General features: G+C 37.6%; 3 protein-coding genes across 3 annotated transcripts in view; 2 read left to right on the top strand and 1 right to left on the bottom strand.

Annotated features, from left to right (window-relative positions):
• The window catches only part of LOC115227780 (mediator of RNA polymerase II transcription subunit 14), a 55,857-nt gene extending 55,034 nt beyond the window's left edge, over nucleotides 1–823 (bottom strand). Inside the window, exon 1 of the mRNA XM_029798515.2 lies at nucleotides 698–823. The gene's annotated coding sequence lies outside the window, so the exon portion shown is untranslated. The remainder of the gene's footprint in view (nucleotides 1–697) is intronic.
• LOC115232550 lies at nucleotides 761–8,322 on the top strand. The gene is made up of 3 exons (XM_029802492.2): nucleotides 761–854; nucleotides 4,542–4,796; nucleotides 7,137–8,322. Coding segments are annotated over exons 1-3 (873 nt in total). The 5' UTR covers nucleotides 761–852; the 3' UTR covers nucleotides 7,753–8,322.
• A 9,017-nt stretch (nucleotides 8,323–17,339) lies between these two features.
• The window catches only part of LOC115232347 (DNA topoisomerase 3-beta-1), a 39,849-nt gene continuing 38,828 nt past the window's right edge, over nucleotides 17,340–18,360 (top strand). The window contains exon 1 of the mRNA XM_029802184.2: nucleotides 17,340–17,718. Coding sequence (XP_029658044.1) covers nucleotides 17,485–17,718 — 234 coding nt within the window. The 5' untranslated portion in view covers nucleotides 17,340–17,484. The remainder of the gene's footprint in view (nucleotides 17,719–18,360) is intronic.

Genomic DNA, 18,360 nt, shown 5'->3' with positions numbered 1-18,360 from the left:
CCAACCATCGCGTTTTATCCTCTCGAACTTTTCATGTAGAGAACAACATTATCTAAACTGTCATTTTATTTTATTTAAAGATGATATATGATTCGAAGGGAATTAGGTTGCAATTTCTAGCAATTCGAGCAACCACGTAAGAATCCTCCACGAAGCTCGTCAATCTGGACAGTTTGCTTGTTTTGAGATTGTCATCTTCATATCAGAAGTTGCGAAGTTTTGAAAGCATTGTTGTGTTGTTCATAGACATAGATTTTCAATGGGAAACGGTAAAAATATTATCCAGCGAAACTACATTACGAAAATAAAACAACCGTAATAATCCAACACTTTATATGAAAAATAATAAATAAGAGCCGGCCGCTGGAGTAAACAACGAACGAGGAGTTAAACTTATGAACCAGTTTCTATTCTTAATTATTTCACATGTATGTCATATAACTCTTGAGAATTTCATTTCTCCTCACCAATATTTTTTAGAAATTTGTGGGACCTCAACATACCATTTATTATTACATTAGTTCAAACTCATGTAATAATGCCTAACAATAACAACATATTGAAATGAAATTCTTTCACTGATAGTTGACGATTTACCCCAAAATTAAACACCCTCAATAGATAAATAAAGTATTTACAACAAGCTGAAACCCCAGAAAAGTCGAAGATAGATAGATATGAAAGAATAAGAACGTACCGTGAAAAACAAATGCTGCACATGAGAGAAGGATGCGAATAAGCGATAATACCTCGCACTGATGGCGGCTTAGATGTAACACTTTGCGCCACCTGCTGGCGAATACTCATCAAACGAAGGGGAGAAAACTTACCTAGTTACTATCAACTTCCACGATGTAAGTGTAACTTTTCGTTTCTCTATGGTATTTCTAAACCTTGACTGTTTTTAACAAATGTTTACATGTTTGATTGTTATGATTTTACAGTGATGTTAAGAAGCATTATGCGTGTTAGATAAATGCCTAAATTAAAAACTCACAGTTGCTTGATGAACATGCTCGGAAGTAAAATGTTACGACCGAGTGGAGCAACATTTCATAAAGGCGACATATCTTCAGTTTAGTGCTCCCACTACCGGCTTTATTATTTTTTCTTAGTGCACGTTTTTAACTGAAATTTTGCAGACATACGTTATTAAAGGCAATAGATACCTAAACCGAAGGATCGCCGATATGACGATTATGTTAATGAAATAAAAACAAAAACTTGTCGATTTCTTTTTACTAACTTGTTCGTGATTATTATACAACTGAAAAATAAATCGAGGATCTTATCTTAATTAATATCATATATTATCAATATAAATTAGAAGGCTCAATAAAAAAATTCCTATCTTCGTTTGGTTGCAACAATTCAGTATCATTACTGAATGCTTTTGTTTTGCATTGTGTACCCATACATTTGATTTGTATTGTACTTCGCTTTATCGTGCCTTTGACTTTCACGTTGATAATAAATGATATAAAGTAAAGATTATTTGCCACCCTAATGTGACAGTCCCGGTTGGAACGAATGCTACTGTTGTTCAGCCCCAGGTGACATCGTCACCAGCTAGCTATACGACGATGTCTCCTGTTTGTATGTATATGAATACACATATACATAAAAGCATTGATAATTAGGCGTAACTTCGATATAGGTCCCGGAAGTACCAGCTTGCTTACGAAGCACATGGTACCGGGTTCAGTCCCACTACGTGGCACCTTGGGCAATTGTCTTCTACTATAGCCTCAGGCCTACCAAAGCCTTGTGAGTGGATTTGGTAGACGGAAACTGAAAAAAGATCGTCGGTTGTATGTATATATATATATAAGTGTGTGTGTGTGTTTCCCCCCCCCCCACATCACTTGACAACCGATGCTGGTATGTTTATGTCCCCATAACTTAGCGATTTGGCAAAACAGACCGATAGAATAAGTACTAAGCTTACTAAGAATAAGTCCTGGGGTCGATTTGCTCGACTAAATGAAGTAAAAACAAGTAAAAGAGTATATATATATATATATATATATATATATATATATTATATATATATATATATATATATGGGTTGGACGGTTTGATTGGGCTAGCATGCTGGAAGGCTGCAACAGGCTCCAGTCTGATTTGGCATGGCTTTCTACGGCTGGATGCTCTTCTTGACATCAAGCACTCCAAGAGTGTAATGGGTGCTTTTACGTGCCACTGGCACGGGTGCCATTTGTGTGAGGAATGCAAGCCACTTTGCCTCCATGTGGCCCAACGCTGATGATATGTATATATTTATATTCACATTCAGTTAACTGAAAGCAAGAAAATGAAGAGTTAATAATAATTATCTATTATTAAAAAATTGGTAATCTTTACTTGTAGCCATTTCTATTAGTACTCAATAGGTAAATTACAAATTTATGCTTCAAATTTGCATTTATATGTTATGAGCATAATTTCATCAAAGAAAGTTATACATTAAGATATTACATGTCGCCCTTTATATATATATATATATGTATAATGTATGTATGTATGTGAGTGTGTGTAAGCCCTCTAAGAATCCATAAGTCGGGAAAAAATGCTCTCCTATATCTGTTAGTAGAGTGGGTATATTTATCGAAGTGTACAGTATTATGTAATTATGTATTGCGCTTGATCTTACCAATCAGTTTTACACCAGGTGTTCAACAGTGTCAGGTAACAGTTTGATTATGTAATCCTGTGCTTTTCAGAGTTGGCATTTAATATTTCATTTCATACCTGCCATCTCAGAAGAGTGCTGCATTACATAATTGGACTGTTAGCTAACACTCCATTGAACTCCTAATGCGAAACTGATTAGTAAGATTAGCCATAATGGATTTTGTGTTTGTGTCCCTGTAACTTCGTGGCTCAGCAAATGATATCAATAGTATAAGTACCAGGATTTTAAAAAAAGTACTAGAGTCAATTCATTTGACTAAAAATTCTCAAGTCAAAGCCCCAGCATGGCTGCAGTCTAATTACTGAAACAAGTAAATAAAAAAAAAGATAAAGTTATGGTAAAAACAGAGATAGGAGGGCACTAAACCATAGTTATGTCCTACTAAGGCTATGCACTGCATGCCTTTCACTTTCATATTGATCAGGATAATAATATCAATTTTTAAGTTGTGCAATGATCAAGAGCCAAGTAGTAGGATGGTTTTAAAAGTATAAACTTCTTTTCCATGTAAAAGAAAATATGAAAAAAAATAATAAAAAAATTATCAATCAAAATTTTCATCATCTACACCTTTGAAAATGTATTCAGGAAACATTCATTTAAAAATTCCACTAAAATATATCCATTATTAGAAAGATTATGTAAAAAAAAAAGTCAGATGAGCACTAAAATGTACTTAGGTCGTAGGGTACCTAAGAAATTGGTTGTTGAATAGTTTCCTCTTTTTACCTAATGCAGATACCTGTTTCTTTATTACCCACAAGGGGCTAAACATAGAGGGGACAAACAAGGACAGACAAACGGATTAAGTCGATTACATCGACCCCAGTGTGTAACTGGTACTTAATTTATTAACCCTGAAAGGATGAAAGGCAAAGTCAACCGGAATTTGAACTCAGAACGTAGCAGCAGACGAAATACTGCTAAGCATTTCGCTCGGCATGCTAACGTTTCTGCCAGCTCGCCGCCTTCCTAATGCAGATACCACCCCTCAAACTGTTGTTTGAGTTTCAGCACATATAAGATACCCTTACAAAACTTATGCCTTTACAACACAGAAGACCCCCACTACCCAATCTACTCCATATTATGCATCTTCTTATCAATAAAGGCTTCACCATAACTCTAGGGGAGTTTTGCTTTCTGATCTCTAATTTTTCACTTGTGAATATGAAGAGTAAATGCATTGTATTGGCAGATTCTATGAGCAGTAGCAGTAGTAGCAGCTGCTGTTTGACCCCAGGTCAATTCTAGTCAAGCAGACCTATAATGAACAGGCATTCCAGCCATGACAATCACATTTTTGTTTTCCTCAAATGATGAATTAGTTCAGTGTTCAGAGCACAAGTCAAACTGTGTTGCAATATTTGTTCCAGCTCTCTACACTCTTTTTGCATTTAATAATTCTTTCAAGGGTGATAAAATTAAAATATACCAGTCCAAATTGTTTGTATAATACACTGACTATGTATATATGTTTGTATTACTGCCTCCTTGCCTTTCATCATGTGATAGTTGCAAGCAGTGTCCTTCATTTTGGAGACATGTCTAGTCAAGGGGAAAAATTACCTTACTTGGAAATAGATGAGGGTTGGTGATAGGAAACACATCCAGTTGTTGAAAATCTGTCTCAACTAATTTCATGTGGCCCATGCAATCATGGGAAAGCAGACATTAAAATGATGATAACAGCAACAACTCTCTGTTAACTGTTTTTATTTACAAATTGATGTGTTAATCATTTGCATGAGAATGTGTTCAAATGACATTCGCCACCAGAACTTTCATTATGTTTTTTGTAAGTAATTATTCTTTACTACTCTTATTTTTTTTGCTTATTTTGCAGGCCATCACCAAGTACCTTATCAAATTGGTCAATGTATAGATTACTTGAATTATCATCAGTTAACTGCCTATTTGTAATTGATACCATTAAATATTTATACCCACAATTGAATTCAAGTTGTCGTGATCACTGTAAAATAAATAAACTGCAAGACTTCCACAAACAATTTTCAGCTATAAACTCAATTCATAGTTGTAAAAATTTTGAAAATATTAAAGAACATGATTTTGATTGGTTTATTAAATTATATTCCAAGTAAGTTTCCTATTTTTTAAAACTTTTCTTGTACTTTTTAACATTCATTTTTCAATGCTGGCTTGAATATAATTTCTTTTGTGTTATTGTGCACATGAACATGTTGGTACTCATTTCCGAAATGGAAATAAGTACCAACACTTGAACAACTGTGAAGATCTCTTCACAAGAAATCATTGGTAACCTTGTTAACCAACAAATAAACAGTATATATATATATTTTAAAGGTTGTCTGTTATGGCCATTGGTTTTGCACTTAGCTGTATAGGCAACTCATCAGATGTACTTTCAACCATTTGGGTCTGACAAGTCACCTATACAGTTAAGCTAAACGAATGGTCTCTCTCTGACTGCATTTAACAAACAACCTACTAAATATACTACTGCTCTAATGTGTTAGAGTGTGCTTCCTTTTTGGATATATGAACTACTGACGCGCGCGCACACACACACACAAACTCATAGGTGCGGATATGACTCTGGTTAGGAAGTCTTGATATCCCAAGCATATAGCTTTGGATTCAGTCCCACTGCATGGCATTTTGAACAAGTGTCTTCTGCTATACTCCAATGCCAAAGAAAGTCATGTGAGTAGATTTGGTTGAGAGAAACTAAATGAGGCCTGTTGTATATGTATGCATATATGTGTGTGTGTGTTTCTGTCTACTTGTCTTGACATCATGTGATAGTTGTAAAACAAGCATCATTATCAACGAAATGGTGTTGTTTGTTTTCCAGTCTTCCATGGAAACCCGTTTGGCCATGAGGAAATATTAACCTTGCTTGAAAACATATGAAGGTTGGTAACAGGAAATGCATCCAATCATAGAAAATCTGGTTTGACAAATTCTGTCTGACCCATGCATACATGAAAAAGTGAACATTACAACAATGGGGATATATAAATGCAACTCCAGCTCACAAGATATTCTAATCCCAGTTAGACATATATTTGGAGCTTAGATAAATGCACAAATTGCAGCATTCACATTCCATTGAACTTTCTATACACATACCTACATAAGGTAATATAATGGATAGTAAAAATATCAACTAAATTTGAAGTCAATCTTAATCATAAATATTTGATCAGAGAATTTATGCTAAAATCAGAAGAAATATCTATCTAGTGCAGGTAAAATTCCCGAGATCCATGAACAAGTTCTCTCCAGCAGTCTATGTTCCTCATCATCACTGCCTTGTCCTGTGTCTCCCAGAGACCAGTATCTATCCTTAGGGCATTACGTAAGTCATCCTCGGGCTTCCTCTTCTAGTGTGTCCATGTAGGGGCTCCCACAGAAGCACTGAGTGCAGTACCAACTCTGAATGATGGTGAGCATGTCCAGCTAACCTCAGTCTCCTCTATGTTATTTTCGAGCTAACTATTGGAAGGTTCTTGTACAGCGCTGAGTTCTTCATCCTCAGTATATGCTGATTAATGTTTGTGCTTTCAATTCCTAGACCAAGAGGTATATTGTGTTCTTGAGCAAAACACATCTCACATTGCTCTGCGATCACTTTAACACCTGATGTGTGGTACATTGTGCACCTGTTTAGGCAACATCGGTTTTATGGAGGAAGTGAGCTAATATACAGCTCATACATTTGATCACAATAAACAAATCATTTGTGCAGGTTGTTCAGCAAGAAACAGCAGAATGGTCTTTTTTTGAAGTACAAGAGACTACCATCATCAGCATACATCTTAGTCACTAACACCATTTGAGCGTGGCTGCTGCCAGTACCACGTGACTGGCCCTCGTGCCGGTGGCATTAAAAGCACCCACTACACTCTCGGAGTGGTTGGCGTTAGGAAGGGCATCCAGCTGTAGAAACTCTGCCAGATCAAGACTGGAGCCTGGTGCAGCCATCTGGTTTGCCAGTCCTCAATCAAATCGTCCAACCCATGCCAGCATGGAAAGCAGACGTTAAACGATGATGATCAAATGTATGAGCTGTATGTTAGCTCACTTCCTCCATCAAACCAATGTTGCTTGAACAGGTGCACAGTATACCACACATCAGGTGTTGAAGCGATCACAGAGCAATGTGAGATAAATGTTTTGTTCAAGAAAACAATGCACCACCTTGTCCAGGAATTGAAACCACAATCCTGCAATCATGAGTGCAACACCCTGAACACTAGGCCATGTACCCTCACCAAGAATAGAATGTATAAGCTAAAAGAAACCCATCTGAAAGGGCAAGTTTCAGATATTTTAAGAAATATTTTTTCATGTGAAGTAATTTACTCATAACCACTCTTCTAATAATTATTTGCTTGTATTTTTCAAAAGTTTCTACAGACTAATGACTTCTTTTTTTTTTCTTTTCATACAGGGTCAATTCTTCAGAGATATGTAGCAGCCCCTCAAAGGGTGATATTTTCCAGTTATGCCAAAAAACTAACGAAGATTTCAGAATACTGTTGAAGCAGTTAGTTGAACAATATTCTTGTCTGCGCTTAGAACAAAAATTTGATGTAAAAAAACGGTTAGCTTTATTAAAATTATTCCACCAGAATATGCTTGAGCTTCAAAGCAATGCAGAATTCAATATAGATAAAGAGATGAAGTCTCCTTTTACTTGGTCTGACATAGAGCCATTGAACCAAAATTGTTCTGAATCTAATTCAAAGACACTTCATCCAGTTAGTACAACAAAAGGAATAATTTTAAACTTGCAAGATAATGTTACACAGAAATGTTTAGATGCTCAACAACTATTAAACAATACATCACCTAGTTCATCATATATTCAAATTGCAACACAGAATGCTCCAGTGGATACACTAAATAAACACTCAGAAAGTGGAGATAATATGATAGTTCAAAAAATATCTATTAATAAACCAAATAAAATTATCCAGAGAGAGATTGACAGATTTGTTTCTAAGGTGTGTAGAAAGAATAAATTATTGCTTCTTGAGATAAATGAGAACTCAACTATACGATAAAAGCATAAATCTTGCTACACCTTTAACTCATGAAGATGTATATCATATTAATTCTGAAAAGAAGGAAGTTGCTTTGTCAAGATCAAAAAAAAAAGACAGATTCAAATTGAAAAAAATTCTAAAATTCTTGCTGAAAAGATTCAAAGATAAAATTATGGAAAAAAAGCATAAACAAGTACAAATGTAAACAATTGCATAAAAGAACTCAACCTTGTAAAATGCTTGTTTTTAAAACAAAAACCCAATACCTCTGATTTCCTCTTAAATTTTATTTTTTTCCAATTTTATCTAGTGATTTAATTTGTTACTTTCATTTTGGTGCAAGTTCAATTTTTTTATAGAGGAGAGACAGTCAAACAAGTCTACTACCTTACTGTTGCCTTGTTACTATCCTAGAGACACTGAGTTTATATACTATAAAAAATCAGGGATAACCCATTGACGTTTGTATTAATGCCACTTTTATGGATATTTTTTTTTTTAATATATCTTGTTCTTGTTGCTATATTCTCTCAGTAAATTTCTATATTTTTCATTCTTATTTATGAACAATAAAGTCTAGATCCCGAATACTTGTCTGATAAAGAAATTTTATCATCGTTTAACGTCTGCTTTCCATGCTGGCATAGGTTGGACAGTTTGACTGAAGACATGGAAAACAGACATTAAACGATGATGATGATGATGATGATGGCAAGCCAGGAGGCTGCACCAGGCTCCAATCTGAACCAGCAAGATTTCTACAGCTGGATGCCCTTCCTAACGCCAACCGTTCCAAGAGTGTAGTGGGTGCTTTTTACGTGCCACCAGCACAGGGGCCAGTCAGATGGTGCTAGCATCAACCATGCTCAAATGCTGCTTTTTACGTGCCACTGGCATGAGAGCTAGTCAGGCAGTACTGGCATTGACCAGGCTCGAATGGTGCTTTTTACATGCCATCAGCACAGGTACCAGTCAGGCGGCACTGGCATCAGCCATAACAACAGCTTCACTTGACTCAACAGGTTTTCTCAAGCACAGCATATTGCCCAACAATTAAAAGGTGTTTTTAAGTGGGACAGTTATGCAACACAGGCATCAGCTACGATCTCACTCGGCTTGCCAGGTCTTCTCAAGCACAGCATATCTCCAAAGGTCTCAGTCGCTTGTCTTTGCCTCCATGAAGCCCAACATTCGAAGGTCATGCTTCACCACCTTGTCCCAGGTCTTCCTGGGTTTACCTCTTCCACAGGTTCTCTCCACTGTTAGTGTATGACATCGTAATACATATACTTGTCTGAAATTTTAATCTTTTCTACTCTAGGCACAAGACCTGAAATTTTGGAGGAGGGGACCAGTCAATTAGATTGACCCAGTACATAACTGGTACTTAATTTATCGACCCCAAAATGATGAAAGACAAAGTCAACCTCAATGGAATTTTAACTCAGAATGTCAAGACAGATAAAATAATGCTAAGCATTTCACCAGGCGTACTAATGTTTCTTATTTCTTTATTGCCCACAAGGGGCTAAACATGGAGGGGACAAACGTGGACAGACAAAGGGATTAAGTCGATTACATCGACCCCAGTGCATAACTGGTACTTAATTTATCGACCCCAAAGGGATTAAAGGCAAAGTTGGCCTCAGTGGAATAACAGCAGATGAAATACCGCTAAGCATTTTGCCTGGTGTGCTAACATTTCTTCCAGCATGCTGCCTTGTCTGAAATGTTAATACTATTAAGACTATGAAGAGGAAAATATGGAAAAGAAAGGTGAAAATATCATTATTCATGCAGTGAAGAAGTCATTATCAATTATTCACTCAATCCATTTGGAAAGTCTGTTATTTAGTAATTCATTGATATAAAAGCACAACCATCCAACTTATGCCAGCATGGACAACAGACTTTAAATGATAGTAATATCATCATTGGTTTTTATGGCCTGGAGGACAATGATGAAAAGGAGGGGACTAAGGACTGAACCTTGATAAATCCCTACTTGTATACTAAATTCTTCGCTGTACTTAAGGTTAACTTTCCCCTTACTGACAGCATCTTTGTACATAGCCTGTACAGCTTTCACTAGCCACTCATCTATCCCAAGCCTTCTCAGAGTCCACCATATCACACAGTTGAAGGCTTTCTCTAGATCAACAAATGTCAAGAACAAGTATAATAGTTTATTCTTAGCTAAGTACTTCTCTTGCAGTTGCCTAACTATGAAAATAGCTTTGGTAGTGCCGCTTCCCTTGATGAAGACAAACTGCATTGTGTCTAGCTTAATTCTGCTCCTAATTAATTGGGCTATAACTCTGTAATTTTCATCACCTGGTCCAGGAATTTGATGCCTCTATAATTGCTTCTATCAAAAACACCACCCTTATCCTTGTAGCAGCCAACAGTAATACTGCTACACCAGTCCTTGGGCATTACACCTTCCTGAATGACATGATTTACTATGCAGGTGACTAGCCTGTATCCTACCTTATCTGATACTTTGAGCATCTTGGCTCTGATTCTGGATGGACATGGGGTTTTCCTGTTTTTTTTCAGGTTTTAATAGCCTTATCTACGACACCACTGTCCACTAGGATAGCTGATCCCTCTGGTGGGTTCACATGAGGGAGACTTTCCTTGTCCCATTAATTCTCTACATTCAACAGTCTCACAGTTATCTTTCCACTCCTCTTGTCCACATCACTTACTGCAAGCATACTATTATCCAGCTATGCACACTTCTCTCATACAGTATCTTGATTCTCACTGACACATTGTCTAGCAGTAGTTGACACGTAAAAAGCACCATTTGAGTGTGGCTATTGCCAGTACTGCCTGATTGGCCCTTGTGCCAGTGGTACATAAAAGCACCCACTACACGCCGTGCGCCCATACACTTTTGCTCGCAGAGCCAGGACAACCTCATTGCACGTGCTTTCCATGGTCGATCACGGGTTTTTTTTTCTCTTTCTTATGCCTTTCTCACCACTGCTCCCCACCCCCCAGCCCCGACTCAACGTCCTTTTCCACCCAGCATGCCGCTTCCACCAGGCATCTGCGGATGATGTCGGCACGTCACTACTGCAAGCAGCACGTGCCTTGCGCTCTCGCTGCTGCCACCATCGCCATCATGGCCACCCGCTCTTCGCTTCTTCCACCCGTCAGCCCAATGCACAGAGGGTGATCGTCGTTTTCTCCTCGCAGTCGAGGACCCAGTCAGGTTACGCCACTGACTTCATGTTGCATCGCTGCCAGCACGGCGGATGGGCTAGTCGTCGCTTCCCAATCCACCACAGGCGACACGGCGTCACTGAAACAGAGCAATGCCATCTGTCCCGCCCTGGACAGAACCATGGCTTCAACTCCAGGTGTCACTGCATCACTGCCGCAACAAGCATCATCTTACTCCTTGTCTCGGATTGCTGCTCGGCAGTCGCACAATCTGTCACCCAGTTGTCTAGCAATCTGGAACACTTCAAGTCTCTGATCTTCAAACTGTAGACTTTGGCAAACCCTTTCTTTTCTGCTTCTATCCTAGCTTGCTAAACCTGATGTCTAGCCTCCCTTTTAGCCTTCTGCTATGATTCTTTGCTACCTGCTTTTTTCCATTCTTTCCAGACCTGTCTCTTCTTTTTTATGACCATGTCAGCATCACTGTTCCACCATTACATCACTCTTGGTCTAGCGAAGGCTTTGCTCCAACCACAAATTTGGTCTGTTGCCCTTAGTAGATTGTCCTGTAGGAACTTCCAGTTGTCCACTTTGTCATATGTCTCTATCTCTCCCTCCTTTTTATCAAAAGCCTCATTAAGGACATCTCTAAATTTCTGCCTGTTTAAAGGATCCTTGAGCTTCCACAGCCTTCTTTATCATATTGGCTTGTGTCTCTGGATCTTTCTGGCCTTAAGCCTGAAGTCACTAATCAGATAGTGGTCCAAATGTCATATCTTCATTGCAAAAGTTGTTCTCAGCCTACAGAATGTTCCTTGATAACAGAAAAATTTCATAGCTGAAGTTGGAAAAATATTCCACTTCTCGTGGAATTCCTCTCTTGCCTATATTTACTGACCAACTTATGCCAACATTGTCGCATCTCTTGTCATCCTTATTGTATCCTAGATCTTGCACAAACCACTTTTTTGTGATTTCCTCCATACTGATGTTCTTCCTGGGACATCAAGTTGTTTAAGATGAATGTTAATTGATTCTGTCTCACCAGCCACAGAGGGCCTGCAAATATTATGACTGCAGCGCCTTCCTCTTGGCTAAATCTTTAAACAGTTTATAAAACAAGATGTCTTGCAGTATTTAATTAATTCCTTTTATGTTCTGAGTTCAAATCCCATCAAGACTAACTTTTATCATTATCAAATGTCCATTTTCCATGCTGGCTTGACAAGATCTAGCCATATCAGGTTCCATAGTCAGTTTTGACTTGGTTTCTACAACTGGATGCTCTTCCTAATGCCAACTGCTTTACAGAGTGTACTGGGTGCTTTTTATGTGACACCATTACCAGTGCTTTTTATATGGTAACAGCAGCCACACCAATGCCTTTTATGTGACACCTTGGTTTTAGGATCTCAGTTCTATTTTGGTGGGGCAGGTCTTCTTAAGTACAGCAATATACCACATATCTTAGTCCTCTGTCATCTCAACCTTGCTTTCAAATTTTCTTGGATAAATAAAATAAATACCAATCAAATACTAGAGTAATTTAATAATAGTTTGGCTATACTTTGCTGATGAGTACTGATAAGTTTAAATTATGCCTGAAGATGTCACTGTACAACTAAGAATCAGACTAAATCCCTAATGCATTATGTATTTAATCAATTAAAACCTTAAGATTGTCTCTGATGCCATTTTTACCACAATTAGTCACTTGATGATTGTCTCCGTTACTAAGTGTGTCAGGTTAGGTATGGTGGCATGCACCATTTCATCCACCATTTCTTAGTATTTGCTTGGGTCATCCTGGGCAACCCTCCAAACAGTGTCCCAGTCAGTCCCCATCTCTGCAAAACACTTCCTCATCCACTGTGACCATGTGGCTTGTGATTAATGGACTCCAATAGTCACCCTAGCTGGGTCCTCACAGAAGAGAACACAACATGCAGGATCTAACTTGGAAAATCAAGCAACATGACCAGTCTGAGCTGATGCTCCCAAATCATACAAGTAACAGGACAAATCCCAGTTTCTAAGCATAGTTTTTGGTTTTATTCCAGGATGCTTCACAGGATTATGGTGTTACTAAGAGTATATCATCATCATCATCATTTAACATCCACTTTCCATGCTAGCACGGGTTGGATGATTTGATTAAGGACTGGTGAACCAGATGGCTGCACCAGGCTCCAATCTCATCTGGCAGAGTTTCTACAGCTGGATGCTATTCCTAACGCCAACTACTCCAAGAGTGTAGTGGGTGCTTTTACGTGCCAGTAGGGTAGTACTGGCAACGGCCATGCTCAAATGGTTTTTGTGCATTTACAGAGAATACCACCTGCACAGGAGCCAGTCCAGTGGCACTGGCAACCTCACTCAAATGTTTTTTCATGTGCCAGTAAGGCGACACTGGTAACAATCACGCTCGAATGGTGCTTTTTATGTGACACCATTACCAGTGCTTTTTATATGGTAACAGCAGCCACACCAATGCCTTTTATGTGACACCTTGGTTTTAGGATCTCAGTTCTATTTTGGTGGGGCAGGTCTTCTTAAGTACAGCAATATACCACATATCTTAGTCCTCTGTCATCTCAACCTTGCTTTCAAATTTTCTTGGATAAATAAAATAAATACCAATCAAATACTAGAGTAAATTTAATAATAGTTTGGCTATACTTTGCTGATGAGTACTGATAAGTTTAAATTATGCCTGAAGATGTCACTGTACAACTAAGAATCAGACTAAATCCCTAATGCATTATGTATTTAATCAATTAAAACCTTAAGATTGTCTCTGATGCCATTTTTACCACAATTAGTCACTTGATGATTGTCTCCGTTACTAAGTGTGTCAGGTTAGGTATGGTGGCATGCACCATTTCATCCACCATTTCTTAGTATTTGCTTGGGTCATCCTGGGCAACCCTCCAAACAGTGTCCCAGTCAGTCCCCATCTCTGCAAAACACTTCCTCATCCACTGTGACCATGTGGCTTGTGATTAATGGACTCCAATAGTCACCCTAGCTGGGTCCTCACAGAAGAGAACACAACATGCAGGATCTAACTTGGAAAATCAAGCAACATGACCAGTCTGAGCTGATGCTCCCAAATCATACAAGTAACAGGACAAATCCCAGTTTCTAAGCATAGTTTTTGGTTTTATTCCAGGATGCTTCACAGGATTATGGTGTTACTAAGAGTATATCATCATCATCATTTAACATCCACTTTCCATGCTAGCACGGGTTGGATGATTTGATTAAGGACTGGTGAACCAGATGGCTGCACCAGGCTCCAATCTCATCTGGCAGAGTTTCTACAGCTGGATGCTATTCCTAACGCCAACTACTCCAAGAGTGTAGTGGGTGCTTTTACGTGCCAGTAGGGTAGTACTGGCAACGGCCATGCTCAAATGGTTTTTGTGCATTTACAGAGAATACCACCTGCACAGGAGCCAGTCCAGTGGCACTGGCAACCTCACTCAAATGTTTTTTCATGTGCCAGTAAGGCGACACTGGTAACAATCACGCTCGAATGGTGCTTTTTACGTGCCACTGGCACGGAAGCCAGTCGGCTGCTCTGGCAATTGAAATTTCATGATTTAGTACATCAAATATGCTAGCACATACAGCACTGTTGAGTTTCAAAGATGGTGGAATTGACCCATCTATATAGTTATGTTCCTTTTATTTTGAGTTCAAATACTGTTACAGTAGGTAGGTGTCAGTAAAGCAACAGTCAAGCACTGATACTATTATCAGTGTTTCTCACCACAAAACTGCATGGCATTGTGCCGATATCAAAAACCATTATTTACGACATATGTGGGAAATTCTGTCTGTGGGTATGTTTGTGGAGTTGCTAGCTAACTCCTCCTACATCGGTTTATTGATTTTGATGAAACTTGATACGCAAGTAGAACTCATGTCTGGACACCTCATGGCATACTCAGATTGTTGAAAAAATGATAATAGGGCCCCTGGAAGGGATCCTTAAATATATTTTATTTTAAAAACTAAGGGAAATACCCATTTGCCCCTGGAAGGAATCCTTATATATAGCCAAGAAAAATAGCTCATTCATTTTCCTAAATTATTTGGTAAAAATGAAATTGAATATGCTTATTTCTTAGTATTTGAACTGTTAGAGTTATTTCTGCAATTTATCCAGTACAACCCTTAAACAAGTAAATAGTATTTTCCTAAACAATAGATCCACTTATTTCGGTTAGTGACTTATTCATGAATATACCAACACTAGCACCCCTGAGAGTAATATTCTCTGGGAACACACAAAAGCACTTTTCAGAGTTATTTACTTTGAATTGTTATTATCTCATGTCTGATTAGCCTGTTGTTACGTAACATGCTGCATGATTTTAGTATACATATCTTATTAGTCTTTCCTCCTAAGTTCTATATACTCTGGAAACGCATTAAAGCCCTTTTTGGGGCTGCTTTATTTGAATTCTTACCATCGAGTAACTAATTTCATGTTATTACATAATTGACTTCACAATTTGGGTATTCATAACTTATTGGGAATTCCTAAAAACAAGATCCTGTGTAAGACAGTTTGGTATTCTCTGTAAATGTACGAAAACCATTTCAAGGGCTACATACTTTGTATTGTTGCTATTGGATTAACGGAACAAAGGGATAAGCCCCGCTTTCCCAGGAATTACCGGGTATGTCAGCTAGTTGTTATAATAAACAGTAGCATAATACCCATAAAAATTGACCAGACTTATTCCTAGAAAAACGGGAGGGAAGAAAGAGCATAATGATGGTCAGATACTTGAAGAAGGTAATCTCTGGTTATAAAGGACCACTTTGAATTTGTCACACTGTAGCTGATAACAATAGTGATAGCAGCTGAAGATCTTTTTCTGAATCTGTGCTTTGATCAGTTTATTAGTCACTGATGATATTTTTGTGAGTACGTAAGAATTATTTTTTGCATAGTTCATCATCATTTAATGTCCTCCTACTATCCTGGCATGTTTTAGACAGTTTGATAGGAGCTGGCCAAGCAGAAGCCTGCACCATACTTCTGTGTCTTGTTAATTTTTGTGTTAGAGTTCTTATTCATTTTCCTGTTGTTCAGTTTTAACTTTACATCCACTTTCTATGCTGGTTTAAATTGATACATCCCTATCCAAGTCAGTTCTTATTCGTAGTTTCTGCCTTGTTTGATGGATCATAGGACCATGTATTGCTCATATATTTTATTTAAGCACAGTTTCTATGACAAGACACTCTCCCTAACATCAACCAGTTTTAAAGACTGTATTGGGTGCATTTTATCATGGCATCGTCTCTAGAGGCGTTAATTAACAATAATGAAATGAGCAAATTACCAGTGCGTGTGTTTTTGTTGGTAGAATGATCCTCCCAAAATATTTAACTGAATCAGTGGAGATAGAACAATGATACACATAAGCATGGTGACAAGCTAGAATTTTTTTGAAAGATTATATTGCTATTTGTGAATAATATCCTGTATTTATTTTCGCTGTCCCAAAATATAAAACTACTTCTATTTGGTGTAAATGACAGTGTTCGAGAACTGTGGAAAATGTTATTTGTCTGAATTATTGCTATGATAATATTGTCTTCGTTTGTTTCAACTTTTAATCCTTAAAGCAATGTTATTGTTTGTATCATTCTTTTGCACAACTGAAAGGAAACTTAAAGTTTCCCCAACTTACAAAGCTCCATTTTGAGGGATTAAGCTATCTTATTTATTTTTTAAAGAAAATAAGACAGGAATGAACGAATTATTCTCACGTTTAAACTCATAAAAACGTTAATTGAATAATTTCAATTCTTTACGAAAGGAGCATCTATACGATCTCTCATTCTGCTAGAAATCGAAGCCCCACCTCTGCTATTTTAACAACAACAACGTAAAATAAAACAAATTCAATACACAAAAGTAACACAAAAATGGGTTACAACAACAACACAAAATAATTCTTAATTATATTTCAAAATATCCCCCATGATAAGCAAGCTAGCTCGTCCTCACAAATAAATAAATTCCTTGAAGTTTCCAATTCAAATCCTACCAACAGCTATAGTTTGATAAAGTGTAAGTGGCACGTTATAATCAAAGATCACCAAATTTAAGACGAGAGAAAATGTAGATACAGCTGTTGACTAGCGCATTTAGCAGACTGCGTGACTATGTAAGTTCCTTTACTAATTCAAATAATTGGAATAGAATTAGAGGAGTGTCTGAGTGCTGAAAAGCCGTTGTTTTAATTTCTAAGAAGACACAAGAATATTTTTAATGTCCATTAAGAAAATGTATTTATAAGATGATAAATACAATTAAGTAGTCGACATATCAATGACCGGAAGTTAACGAATGACAACGGATGTTTACGTATGACAACGAAAATCATTCGACATTAGTTACGAGATTATCCGAAGTCAACCGAATATATACGGAAAGTTCCTCAATGAATATTTCATATTTCAAGAGTACAAACTATCGGTGTTCCAGGAGTAAAATGAATGTTATTCTGTTTATGCATACGGTATTTAGGAATATTTTATAAGTGAAAAATGAAGACTGTATTTATGGTGGCTGAAAAGCCATCTTTGGCTGCTTCGTTAGCCAAAATCTTATCCAACAACAGCATGACATCTCGAAAAGGTTATAATGGAGCCTGTTCAGTGCATGAATATCGAGGTAAATTTCAAGGCGAACCGGCTTACTTCAAATTTACATCAGTGTGTGGTCATGTCATGACCCTGGATTTTACTGGCAAGTACAACAACTGGGATAAAGTCGATCCGGTAAGTAACTTACTTAAGCTACTATTTTAGATTTGTAGTAGTAATTTTTTTTTACTATTACTAATACTACTGTGGCTTTAGTCACAATCCGTCTGGCTTACTACACTGCTTACTGCTTGGGCAATCTTAGCTTTATATTACCAGTTCAACTTGATACTTGTTCCAAATTTTGCATACACTAATCGCATACTTTCCAAACGTCTACATTTTTCATGCCAACCTCATGCTCTTTTTTATCCCAGACTACTATAACAGCTTTCTTTGAACATGACCATGACCCCACTCAATCCACACACACCTCCGTTGTTAAGACCAATAAAGAGAGAGAAATATTGGTTCTATCTGTCGAACCTCTAGATTATAGTGCAGCTGAAACAAGACCGCAATCGGATTTCAATTTCTGGCGGTATCCACCTTATTCACATAATGCTTTTTGGAAAGTGTGTGTATGGGTAGGTAGGTTCTTCCCACCCTCTAAATCTGACATGTTTTAACAAATCGATTTGCGAATTGGGGGTCAATTATCGTTTAACAATTATTTTAATCACACTACACAGTTATTGGAGAATGTCTTTTGCGGCTAATAATTATTTCTACTATAGGCACAAAGCCTGAAATTTATGAGGAGGGGATCTGGTGGAT

Source organism: Octopus sinensis, linkage group LG2, assembly GCF_006345805.1.
Source record: "Octopus sinensis linkage group LG2, ASM634580v1, whole genome shotgun sequence".
Lineage (NCBI taxonomy): Eukaryota > Metazoa > Mollusca > Cephalopoda > Octopoda > Octopodidae > Octopus > Octopus sinensis.
This window is presented reverse-complemented; position numbering and strand designations above follow the sequence as displayed.

What these genes read in the sequence shown, in the direction of transcription:
- LOC115232550 (XM_029802492.2), top strand. An exon ending in TTTATTAAATTATATTCCAA is followed by an intron (nt 4,797 to 7,136) that starts GTAAGTTTCCTA and finishes CTTTTCATACAG; the next exon opens with GGTCAATTCTTCAGAGATAT.